Source organism: Sminthopsis crassicaudata, chromosome 4 (assembly GCF_048593235.1).
Source record: "Sminthopsis crassicaudata isolate SCR6 chromosome 4, ASM4859323v1, whole genome shotgun sequence".
Lineage (NCBI taxonomy): Eukaryota > Metazoa > Chordata > Mammalia > Dasyuromorphia > Dasyuridae > Sminthopsis > Sminthopsis crassicaudata.
The window spans coordinates 264,206,616-264,220,064 of NC_133620.1; the positions used below are offsets into that span (position 1 = coordinate 264,206,616).

At 35.6% G+C, this 13,449-nt stretch overlaps 1 protein-coding gene across 2 annotated transcripts in view; it reads left to right on the top strand.

The window, feature by feature from the left end:
• The first annotated feature begins 642 nt into the window (after positions 1-642).
• Positions 643-13,449, top strand: part of MCM3 (minichromosome maintenance complex component 3) — a 49,757-nt gene continuing 36,950 nt past the window's right edge. Inside the window, exons 1-6 of one of the 2 annotated variants that reach the window (XM_074310663.1) lie at positions 643-792; positions 3,823-3,935; positions 4,883-5,091; positions 6,317-6,447; positions 7,868-8,106; positions 9,313-9,421. In XM_074310663.1, coding sequence (XP_074166764.1) covers positions 715-792; positions 3,823-3,935; positions 4,883-5,091; positions 6,317-6,447; positions 7,868-8,106; positions 9,313-9,421 — 879 coding nt within the window. In that variant the 5' untranslated portion in view covers positions 643-714. The remainder of the gene's footprint in view (positions 793-3,822; positions 3,936-4,882; positions 5,092-6,316; positions 6,448-7,867; positions 8,107-9,312; positions 9,422-13,449) is intronic. The other variant, XM_074310664.1, reaches the window with a different exon arrangement.

Here is a 13,449-nt window from a genome sequence, read left to right on the forward strand (position 1 = left end):
GAGAAAAGGGAAGAGAAGAGAAAAGAAAAGAAAGAAAAAAGAAGAAAAGAAGAGAAAAGGAAAAGAAAAAAAACACAAGCAACAAAACCAAAATGAACCAATGGTCACGGTTTTTGTCATCCGTTACTTCCTCTGCTATGTAATATAACACCATTGCCTATTATAAACGAAAGGCACAGAATAAGGGACTAATTTTCCCACCACAAAGTGAGTATAAGAGAGACAGGACGACGCGACACGAATACTATTTTTGTATATTCCCCAGAAGGAAAACAGCTTTTTAGTAATCAGACCAAAACATCCAGCCTCAGGGAGCATGAGACGCTCCAGATTGTTAGCTGTCTAGCCTATGGACTACAATACCCAGAAGGCAAGGAGAAGTAATCTCCGGAGATTACTTCGGAGATTACACTAGGCGCTCCGCTCATCGCACCTTCTTGATTGGCCAGGGTGCTCTGGAGGGGCGGGGAAAGTAGCGAAGCATCGGTAAATTTCCCGCCGTGGAGACGTATCAGAACTCCAAAGGAGGAAGAAACTTCCCATTGGATGTCTGCTTTTGGTCTTGTAAGTCACAGCCAATCATAATCTAAAATTGCTTCCGGGAGCCCCTTTGGAGGTAACTTAGTGGCGGGAAAAGTGAAGCCGTTTTCGCGCCAGGGGAGGAGTCAGCGCGGGGTGATCGAAGAACTAGACTCCATTCTGCCGCTTGGAAGCATGGCTGCTACCACCGTGATTGACGATGTTGAGCTCCGGGAGGCTCAAAGAGATTACTTGGACTTCCTGGACGATGAGGTGAGGGTACTAGCTTCCTCCTCCCGGAGCTCTGGATGAGGGGTAGAGGAAAGCCAGGGGACCAGTTGGTTCCGGCTGAGGTGTGTGCTTGGGAGGGAAGGAGGGGGAGGATAAGGATTGATCCCTCTGAGTTGGCCGCCTTGGTTTATGGGAGTGGGGTCGGGCTGAGCCCAGGCAGGGGTGGGGAGGGCTTGTTGGAGTTCCCGGGTGGTGGAGGTTTCCTCAGTAAGTTAGTATCATGCAACTCACCTACATCATGTCACTCTTAAAAATTGCTAATCGAACTAGCATAAATTGGAGCTTAATCCTTGAACTTATATTGTTTCAGGGCTGTCAAGATACTTTAGTTTTCTTTGTTTTCTTGGGGGTGGGGGCTAAAAAGGGGGGACAAAGTAGGGCAACTTTGGAAAAGTTTTATTAAAATTTTTTTGTGGCAAAAGTAAAAGCACTTTCTTTTAATCTTTACTAAAGCAGTAAAGCATAATAAATGTTTAATAACTTGTTGAGTGGCAGAGTTAAATCCAAGTGGCTTTTTTTTTTTTTTTTTTCTTTTTTGGTATAGACAGTTGTGAATATCATCATTTGGATGTAAGAAAGGAAGTGTGGATGCTGGTGTTATTTGCAAGATTGTGTTTTTTTTTTTTTTTTTTTTTTTTGGCATAGACAATTGTGAATATCATCATTTGGATGTAAGAAAGGAAGTATGGACTTCTAGGATGCTGGTGTTAATTGCAAGGTTTTTTTTTTTTTTTGGTATAGACAATTGTGAATGTCATCATTTGGATGTAAGAAAGGAAGTATGGACTTCTAGGATGCTGGTGTTAATTGCGAGGTTGTGGGTTTGTTTGTTTGTTTGTTTTTTTTTTTTTGCAGGGAGGCAGGGTTGAGGGAAAGATGCCTGTCATTGGCTGATCCCTTTTCTTTACTTAGTCCAGATAAATAAGAGCAGAGAATGTATCTGTCAAGTTTGTCATATTGTGATGGCTCCAGCACTTAGCCCAGTGCTCTGCACATAGTAAGTGCTTAATAAACAACAGTTAAACTGTTTTTCTGTGAGTAATGGGGTCTATTTATTTCTCAATAAGTTATTGGCAATATATAAGAAATGTTATTCACTGCAATCAAGAATGGTACTGAGCTAGGGAAGTAATTAACAATCATTCGTACTAAAATAAACCACCGAACCAGAGGATTGTATGATTAGACAGGAAAAGCCTTTCTTGTGTAACATTGATATATACTGAAAATTTTACAGATCATAGATCTAGAAGGGTAATTTTTAATGATGAAAGTATGTCTAAAATCATTTGCAATGGAAAAGCATCAGAAACTTTATCAGTAATAAAGGAGTAAAATATTTTTTCATTAGTGCATGTTAGGTCTGAAAAGTATAATAAAAAATAGTTATCTAAATTAATTTGCAGATTTAGTATTATGTCAAAACACCTTGCCAAGGCAATACTTGACAGAAGTAGACAAAAAAATAATAAAAATCATTTGGAGGAAAGATCTAGAATCTCTAGGAAACTAGTGGGGAAAAAAAATGAGGAATATTACTTCTAGATTTCTGGTTTTACTATAAGCATTAATCATTGAAACCATTTGGTACTGGTGAAATTAACAACCCAGTAATCTACATTCCTGAAGAGATAAATTACTTGACAGAGAATTCCATATTTGACAAAATTTGCTGGAAAACTGGAAAACAGATTGGCAGAAATTAAATTTAGATCAACATCTTATACAATAATAAGGTAAAAGTGAATGTGCAACTTGAATCGAAAGGTGATACTATAAAATGCAAATGAGAGGGAATACTATTAAAAATGTAGATGACATTAGATATTTTTCACTTCTTTGACTAAGATGAGAGTTGTCCTTCCTCAAACATGGAAGGCATATATAGATGATCACATAACATAAAATAAACAAAACTTTTTGCACAAAGGAAATCAGTGTAACTCAGATTAAAAGGGAAACAGTATGTTTGGGGAAAAGCCTTATCAGTAATGTATTAAAATATTGTAGATGTGTAAGAAATGGGATGTAAAGAATGGGAAGGTTAAAATTTGAGAGTGAAATAAAGGAGAACTAGTTAGTGAAATAATATCTATATCTATATATACATACAGACTTATGGCATTGTAAATGGGAAGAATCATAATTTTTTAAAAAATTGAGCGCTACAAACCATAAAGATTAAAGTTAGCCCTAGACTGTAGATTAAAAATATATTGCCACTGTTCTTCATAAAGATGGGGAACTGCGAGTGGAACATCACCTATGCAATCATACTTGGTTGGTGTGTGGGTCAGTTTTTCCATTTTTTCAATTCTTTTTTTTTTTAATATATATTTTATTTATTTTATTAAATATTTCCCAGTTACATCAGAAAACATTTTAAACATTCATTTCTTAAAATTTTGAGTTTCAAATTTTCTCCCTCCCTTCTCTCATTCTTTGAGAAGACAAGCAATATATTATTTATACATATGAAGTCATATAAAACATTTTCTACATTAGCCATGTTGCAAAAGAAAACACAAAAAGCCTCAAGAAAAATAAAGTTGAGAAAATATGTTTTAATTTGTACTTGGAATTCATCACTTCTCTCCCTAGAGTGGATAGAATTTTTCATTTTAGGTCCTTTGGAATTATCTTGGATTGTTGTCTTAATTGGAGAAGCTAAATCTTTCATAGTTGATCATTGTTAATTTATTGCTGCCTTTTTGTTCTTTGTTATAAAGGAAAGATTTCGGATGGAAAAGGAGGATGTCATGGGGATTTTTTTTTCCCCCTTGGGAATCTTGTTGTTAACATTTACTCGTTATTAAAACTAAACAATGCATCAAACTTAATATGACAGTTTTTTTACATTTTACATATTTTTACATTTTACATATTTTTTACATTTAGTCACTCACCTCTCCTGTAAAGGGAGAGTAGTTATTTCTATTTTTTCATTTAGAATAATTTTAAAAACATAAACTATTTGGCTGAGCTAATTAGTAGGTTTTGGCTACTTTGTAGGAAGACCAGGGAATTTATCAGAGCAAAGTTCGAGAGCTGATTAGTGATAACCAGCATCGTCTGATTGTCAATGTGAATGATCTACGTCGAAAGAATGAGAAAAGAGCTATCCGGTAAGTATTGGGGTCCCTGGGGGAGAAATAAAATGGAAGCCTTCCTATTCCCTTTCTTTTCATTAGGATAGAGTCACACTTTCCCAGAAAGGGAGTTGGATTGATACATAAGTAAAGACAACATATATAGTCTTAGTTCTGGAGTCAGGACCTGAGTTCAAATCCGTCCCTGCAATTTACCAACTCTGTGATTGTGGGCAAATCCTCTCCTCTCTCTCTCTCTCTTTTTTTCTTTTCTTTTTTCTTTTCTCCTTTTTTTTCTTCTCATCCTTTTTTCTTTTCCTTTGTTTTCTTTTCTCCCTTCTCATCTGTTATATCTTTTTATCTTTTCTCACCTTTTCTTTTTTTCTCTTCTCTTTCTTCTCCCTTTTTCTTATGTCCCCACCATCTTATTCAGTGCTTGGTACACAAGTGCTTAATAAATAAGAAAAATAAAATCTGTTGGATGGAAAGGGTTGAAGTTCTTATGGTTTTCAGTAAACATATTAAAAAGCTTTTGGTAATAAGTTTCTCGTAGGTATAAAGCACTTAGAGAACCTTTGAGCACTGGAATTCAGAGGAGGCCTTCTTCATTTGTGCTTCATTTTTCTTGACCTGACTCTTTCTTTCTAGTTGAGATGAGTAGGATTGGAGGCAGCAGAGTGTGTGGATGGATATGAAACATTGCCTTTAGTGCCAGGGATTCAAATCCTATTTCAAGCCTCTTAACTGTATGGCTCTGGATGAGGGACTTAATCTCTCTAGGCTTTGATTTGCTCAATTATTTTATGAGTGAGCTTGGAGTGGGTGATCTCTAATGTTCTTTTTATCTATAAATCTTTGATTTTGTTTTGATCCTTTTGGGTTATGTTTGGGTCAGTATTTTTCTAGGGATTTGGATAGGTATTTTTACTGGAGAGTTTGTTTCTCCCTTTTCAATTTTTTTTTTTTTCTTGTCCCATCTGTAGGCTTCTTAATAATGCTTTTGAGGAACTCTTCGCCTTCCAGCGTGCCCTGAAGGATTTTGTGGCCTCCATTGATGCTACTTATGCTAAGCAGTATGAGGAATTCTACATTGGTTTGGAGGGGAGCTTTGGTTCCAAGCACGTTTCTCCTCGGACCCTTACCTCCTGCTTCCTCAGTTGCATTGTCTGTGTGGAGGGCATCGTTACCAAATGTGAGGGGGCCAAACAGTATTATTTGGGGACTTCCTGAGTCCATGCCTGGCACTTTTGCTACTGAAACACCCAGCATCCCTGTAATACCCAATAAATGGCCTATAGATGATCAGATCACTATCATTTTCAAGGCAAAAAAAATTTGTTTTGATCTAGATTGAACCAGTACAGGGAATTCTCACTGTGGATATCCATTCCACTTACACAGTTCAGCCAATTCCTGTGAAAATGGGCTTAATGTAATGCCTAGCATATAGCAAGCATTGTATAAATACAATTTATACAATAATAAATTTATTAATTTTTTTCTAGTATTATTAATAATTTTTCATAGAGTGATTCAGCTAGGTGATTCAGCGGACCTGGATTCAGATCTTATCTCTGATATTTCCTACCTTTAAAATTTTTGGCAAATTAATTAGCTTCCTTGCATTAGGAATCAAGAAAACCTGAGTTGAATTCTGACTCAGACCCTTAATAGATCTGTGAGCTTGGTGAGTGACTTACCCTCCTAAAGCAACTTCAGTTTCTTCATCTGGAAAACAAGAATAATAATGGATCTCCCTTGCAGAGTTATTGTGAGGTTGAGACGTCAGTAGAATACAAACTTTTGCAAATCCTAAAATATTTTGCATTTGTTAGCTGCTGTTTTTGCTATTTCAATCAGTAAACATTAAGTGTTCACTATGTGTCAAGCACTATGCCAAATGCTGATGATGCAAAAGGAAGCAGAAGAAAGTCCCTGTCTTCAGAGAGCTTACTCTAATGGGAGAGAGCACATGCAAACAAATATAGGAAATAATTAACCAAAGGAAAGGACTGGAAGTAAGAGGAATTGGGGAACTCCCAGTCCTTTCTTGTGACTGTATTCTTGAATCAGACGGTAGCTTCCTTACTGTATGAGAAATTTAGAAAATTATTAGGGGACTTTATATGTGTGAAAGCCATCATCCTTTCATAGAATTTTGGAGAATATGAAGTTGATAAGAACTGGCTAACTTGAATTTAGACTGCTAGTGAGTGTGATATCTACCTCTTTTGGTCTATTTCCCCCTATCTTTTCAGGAGCTGGTTGACATGTTAGGGGGTAAAGATGAAGAACTGATGAGGTTGTGTTGGGAAGAGGAAGTCACGCTAGAAGAAAAGGAATTTCCCTTCCATATCATCTAGGATATCAGAGGGCAGAGGCCACCTCCGATCTTTATATAGCTTCTCTCCTTTCAGGTTCCCTGATTCGTCCCAAGGTTGTCCGCAGTGTCCACTATTGTCCTGCTACCAAGAAGACCCTGGAGAGAAACTACACTGACCTCACCACACTTGTACCCTTTCCTTCTAGCTCTGTCTATCCCACTAAGGTAAGGGAAGTGAGTTGACAGATTCTTCTGGATAGTGGAAGTCAGAGATGTCTTTTAACCTAATGTGTTAGAAGTATCAAAAGAGGCCCATAGAGAAAGCTAGCCTATGAATCAGGAATGCTTGCCTGGCTTCAAGTTCTTCTGAACCCGCCCTGGTTGGGTGACTCTGGGCAAGGCAGTTAGCCTCTCAGTGTCATCAGGCAATTCTTGAAAATTATAAATTGTAGAACAGGTGGTGATGTGTGTTGTATTAAGTCAAGAGTTTCTCTGTGAGAGCCTCTTTTCCTCAAGAAATTGCAGTTAACGAGAGAAGGAGGGAAGGGGAGAGAGAGAGAGAAGAAAAGAGAAAAAAAAAGATTTAAGGTTGTATTTCTAGAAATTGATTGGACTTAATCCAGAGGAAAATGGACTGTTGGACACACCTTGAGCCTTTAATCTGGATAGCTGTTACCCAGTATTTCTTATCAAACAGGAAATTTTTTCCTGTTTTCTGACTTACTGAATACTGAATCATTGAGTTCCATTATTTCTGATTTTCCCTCATCTTATTGGTCTTTTTACTTTATTTTTTAATCAGTACTAAATGATTTTGATAGTAATTGCTTTATGTAATGTAGTTTTTAATTTTAAAAAAAGCTTTTATTTTTTATAGTAACCTATAAAAATAGTTTTTTTGAGTTCTAAATTCTTTTTCTACCCTCTCCTCTCATTGAGAAGGCAAGCAATTTGATTCATGTGAAGTTATGCAAGATTAGTAATGTTGAAAGAAAATAAAACACCTTCCCCCCCCAAAAAACCCAAACAAACAACATAACAAAACATTAAACAAAAAACACCAAGAAAAATAAAAGTTTAAAAAGTATGACTTATACTTAGACTCCATCAGTTCTTTCTCTAGAAATAGCATTTTTTTCCCGTGAGTCCTTTGGAATTGTTTTAGATCATTGTATTTCAGAGAATAACTTTTGTTAGCTGAGAATAGTAATTCACAGTCGCATTACTGTTGTTATTGTGTATAGTGTTCTGGTTCTGTTCACTTTAGTTTGCAAGAATTCATGTATATCTTTCCAGGCTTTTTAAAAAAGTATCCAGGTGTCATTTGTAGCACAATAGTGGGATTTCCTATTATCACCTACTGGAAATGCTATGGCATTTTGTAGGTTTCTTTTGTAACCACAACTTTACTGAACCTATTTAATTGTCTCAAGTAGTAACATTGGTATTCTACTTCTATCAGGCTTCTGGTGCTTCCTGATAATAATTTTACAATCATAAGCACATGGGTAAGGGTGAAAAACACTAGAATTTGCATGGAGCAGTTATGATGACCCAATCATTTACAAACTTTATTCTCTAAGGGCAGATAGATCCAGAATATAAGGGGTCATGACTAAGTGTGCCATTTGCCTCTGTTTCCCAGGATGAAGAGAATAATCCTCTGGAGACGGAGTATGGTCTTTCAGTGTATAAAGACCACCAGACCATCACTATCCAGGAAATGCCTGAGAAGGCCCCCGCTGGTCAGCTGCCTCGCTCTGTGGATGTTATTCTGGATGATGATCTAGTAGATAAAGTGAAGCCAGGTGACAGGATTCAAGTGGTGGGGACTTACCGTTGTCTTCCAGGAAAGAAAGGAGGATACACTTCAGGCACATTCAGGTAAAGCAACCTTGGAGATTCAGAGGATTTGGAAATATTTGAGTTAATGGTCCTCTGCTTTTTGTCATTCTTTTGTCATCCTTTGTCATTTGGAAAAGCAAATCCTGTGATAATATCTCATAGGTAGAAAACTGAATTAATCTGGTCAGGAGAGCTAACTTTTTCTCAGCTCTTGGTTCCATCTCTGGCTTGTAAGGGAGCCTTCTTGAGTTCAAAGAACTAATTTTCCCCACCAGTCAGAGAAAACCTAGCTTATAGCATTTGATTGATGTATATTCATCCTTCCTGTCAATCAATTAATAAACTTTTATTGAATGTCTCCTGTGTGCCAAGGGATACAAAAAAAGGCCCTAAAGGAGTTTATACTCTAATGACAGAGACAACATGTTAAGAGGTAGATATAAAGCAAACTACATAAAGGAAAAATAGCATATAATTAGCAGGGGAAAGGCACTGGAATTAAGAGGGGTTGTGAAATGGTTTGCCCACTTCCAGGTGCTTCCTTCATCCATATTAAAGCTTACTTTACAAAGAAAATCTATATGTAAAATAGTTTGTAAACCTTTAAAGCCTATATAAATTATGGTTATTACTAGCTTTAATAATAATCATCATCAGCAAAAGGAAAGATGTCTTGCTTGACATGCTATGGGAAATTAGCCTAAGGAAGGCAGGCATTGAAAGAGATCAATTTCTGAATCCAGAAATCAAAGGATTAGTGATTTAGAATTGGAAGGAATTTTGAGTCCACCCTTCTCATTTTTTTTAATATAGCTTTTTATTTTTCAAAATACATGCAGAGATAGTTTTCAACATCCATCCTTGAAAAACCTTTTGTTCCAAAATTTTCTCCCTCCTTCTCTCCTTTCTTTCCTAGATAGCAAGTAATCCAAGATAGCCAATCCCCTCATTTTACAGGACTCAGAGGGGTCAAATGATTTTCCCAGAGCCACACAGTTCATGTCTAAGGCTGGATTTGAACCTAGGTCTTTTTGGCTCCAAGTCCAGTGCAGATCCAGAACTCTCTGAAATCAGGATGGTCCCAGTCAGTTTGCTAGGTCAAGACATGAAGATGGCTATTTTTTTCTTGAGGAATACTGTTTGTTGAACTGACTGGCCAGCAGATGTGAGTAGAAGATGCTGTTCTAATGCTATGCTCTGTACTCATAATTATTATCTTTCTTTCAACCATTCTCTTCTCCCTAGGACTATTCTGATTGCCTGCCATGTAAAACTTATGAGCAAGGAGGTTCAGCCTTTGTTTTCTGCTGAAGATGTAGCCAAGATTAAGAAGTTCAGCAAATCTCGCTCTAAGGTAGGAAATAGCTTTGAGATTGACTTCCATCATAAGTGTTTTGGGGGGGAAAGAAGTAAGAGAATTTCAGGTAAGAAAAAAGTTTTAGGTAGTGACTTTCCTTGGAAGTTGGGGGAAAACTAGCTCCATTTGTCTCTGGATCCTTTGACTTAGTTCCAATACTTTTCCTTTGAGTAGTAGACTTTGCAGTCCCTTTATGGAAATATTGCTATTTGTTGGATTTGGAGGAGGCCAAGGAATGTAAGATAAGTAGGTGTTAGTTAAAGAAATTCTGAGGAAGTCTAGAAAAGGTAGAGGGTTTTTTTGTAAATTTTTAAAAATTTTTAAATGGCAGGTATAAAGGAATCCTTACTATTTTTTAAAAGACATTCTTATAATTATAAATTCATTGAATACAAGTAAACAATATGGAATTGAAAATAGGAAATATTTATTTTTTCACATTTTAATAGTATTTTATTTTTCTAAATATATGCAAAGATAGTTTTTAATATTCACCTTTGCCAAATTTTGTGTTCCAAATTTTTCTGTCTTTCTCCTCCACCCCTCCTCCCTAATACATCAAGGAATTCGATAAAGGTTAAACATGTGCAATTCAACTTAAAGTTTCTTTTTTGGAGGGCTAAACCTGTTATTTCATTGGTATGGTGAGTTCATAGTTTCTAAGACAGCTTGGTGTGTGGAGGTTGATCCTGTAGATCTATGTGGCACAGGACAAAGTCACTTATCTTTCTATCTGTCAAATGAAAATGATAAATAGCATCTTTTTGAGTTTTTTTTTTTTTTTTTTTTTTTTTTTTTTTTTTTTTTTGGTTTTGTTTTGTTTATGAGGCTGGGGTTAAGTGACTTGCCCAGGGTCACACAGCTAGGAAGATCAGATTTGAACTGGGGTCCTCCTGAATTCAAGGTTGCTGCTCTATCCACTGCGCCACCTAGTTGCCCCTTTTTTGAGTTGTATTGAGGATGAAATGAGTTAACATTTACTGTTCTTTGTACACCTAAAGTGCTATGTAAATGCTAGGTATTATGTTATTTACTAGATGGGTCTCCACCTTCTTTGCAATTATCTTAGAAAGTGGGACTCTGAGAAGGTATTTGACTTTCCTAGGGTTATACTGCCAATGTGTCTCAGTCCAGATATCTATAAAATAATACTAACAAATTATTTGATCTTTGCCCCTTAATAATTTCTTTTTTTTCCGTCCATTTTGTTGCCCTTTGTTATTTTCCTCTTATAATTAGTTTCCTTGTACATTTTATACTCCCTACTTTATATCACCTCTTGTGACTCTATTAATATTCCTTTGTATTCTGAATTTTGACATTTTTGTAATTCGGTATCATTCCATTGTATCATTGATGGACTATAATTCAGTTATTCTCCAGTTTGGCTTTTTTTTTTTTTTTTTTTTTTTTTGCCACCACAGTGAAATGGGTTTAAATATTTTTGTACAGATAAATCCTTTTTAAATTTGATTAAAATTCTTGGGATTTAATTTCAGCAATGTGGCATTTTGAGGTCCAACTATAGCATCTATATAGTAATTCTCATTGTATGATGCTAGATTGCTCTCCAAAAACTTTGTATCAATTTATAGTCCTCCTGACAATGTGAAAGTCCCTGTTTCCTGGGAGGGCTGCCAATATTAACATTTTATAATTTTTCAGTTGCTTTTGCCAGTTTGTGCTTGATAGAAGGTTATATCCAAGTTACTTTAATTACATTTCTAATCCTTAGAGAATTTGGATCACTTTTCTCATGGTTATTAACAATTTTGCTTTCCTCTTTGAATTGTTGAATAGTCACATAATTACATTATTGTATAATTGAATTAGTCATGCCTTTTGAACATTTTGCTGGATCTTTGATTTAGATCTAGATGAGATCTTAGAGGTCACTGAGTCCAACTGTCTCATTTTATAAATGAAGGGACTGAGGCCTTAGAGAGGTGAAGTCACATAGTATTTGAGGCAATGTAGATGTAGAACAGGACAACTGGAGATGACCCTGGATGCAATGAAAGACCTTGGCCTTTTTAAGCTAATATTTTTAACAAGTCTTAGTTTGACTGAAGCAATTGTCCATTCAGTGATTAAGGTTAGGTAAGAAAAAAATGAGGCAAAGAATGGCTTTTATTACCTAGTCAGAAAAAAAAAAATAAAGAATCAATCCGGGAGGATTAATTCTTTCAGGGTTTCTGGCCAAAACTGCAGAAATTGCTATTTACATTTATTCTGAGCCAATCCAGATCAGAAAATAGTGGTGGTCTTGGTCTGAGACTTTTTGTGGGTCAATCAAGTAGATTAGATTTTTTTTTTTTTTTTTTGGTGAGGCAGTTGAGGTTATGTGACTTACCCAAGGCTGGACTTGAACTCAGGTCCTTTTAACTTGAGGGCTGGTCCTCTGTCCACTGCACCATCTAGCTGCCTAAGTGGATTAGATTTTGAATGCCAAATGTTGTCTTAAATGTTCTTGTTCTCTCATCTGCTTCTCTTTATTTTGGAAATATCCCTTATTTATTGTATAGATTCTTTTATTTTGGTGTATTCAACTCCATCAATTTTGTTTCAGTTAGCCAATCAACAAAAATTTATTAATCACCTGATATGTGTTAGGTACAAACTATTCTGGGCATTAGAGATAAAGGTCCAAAGAATGAAACATCCCTTCCTAACTAGGACCTTTTCTTTTCTTTTTTAATGCATAGGTAATTTTTCAGCATTGACAATTGCGAAATCTTTTGTTCCAACTTTTCCCCTCCTTCCCCCCACTGCTTCCCCCAGATGGCAGGTTGACTAATACATGTTAAATATGTTAAAGTATAAGTTAAATACAATATATGTATACATGACTAGGACCTTTTCTAACAGTGAAAATATTTTTTCCTCACTGACTTTGGAAGAGACATACATATTCCTTTTTCTTCCAAGTTTGTAGACCAATGAATCAGATTGGTTTTATTATAATAGCGTGTTATATTTCTAATCTCTGTTTCTCTTTTTTCTTTTGCCATTTTTGTTTTCCAGTTTTATCATTAATTTTAATGGAATAATGATTTCTTTCCCTAATATTTTTAAGTCTTAACTTTATCACTTGCAAGTCTTTTATTTACACTAGTTTCAATTTTTGGATTCTCTATTCCATTATAAGGATCTGGTTTTTGTTGTATGTGTTTTGGCTAGTAAGACATTTTTAAATTTTGAATATTTTGAACTTGGCTGAGACGAGACCTTCTTCAATTAAGAAAACAGTTCTGTTTAGAAATAATTTAAAGCTTAGGATTTGATGAAATGGTACATTAAGAAAAATAACCTTATAGCATTGCCATATCAATCTGGGCCATACTGTCACAAATACACAAATCAAGCATGAAACATGGATGGCCAACCCTTCCAAAGTTGAAAGGCAACTCATATATTACTGATGTTGCAGAACTGCTGCTTTTCTGATATTGCCTTTATACTGCTATTACTGGTCTCTGCAGGACAAGACATCTCTGTTATTCACATAGCTCTTGCTCACATAGTCACTACCAGTTGTTGGTTCATCCTCATAAGAAGAAGGGACACTGCCATGTTCCTTTAATTTGAAGCTAGAGACATTTTGATAGTAACCATCTTTTTTTCATGACCAACAAAAAGCCTTCTTTTCAGAATCTTTGTTTTTGGTTTCTCATATAGAAAAAGAAATAAGTTTTTCTTAATTATCTGGGGTTTTTTCCACATTAATTTTATTATGGTCTTATTGAAGCTTATAAAGTAGCTCACTGGTATTTTGATAAATATTAATTTGTTATATTTTAAATCTTTTTAATAATTTACATTTGTTATTGGCCAGAATTTTTGTTTGTCCTTTCATTTTAAGGAAGAAAGGATGCATTTTATCTTCTATTTGTGCTGCATCCACCTCTAAAAGGCAATTTCAGTTATCTTTAATGTCGTTGTGTTGGAGAATGACATATTTTTGGTGAATTTTTTCTTGAGATGAGTAGCTAAGGGAGAATATGGAAGATTTTTAGTGGTATTAG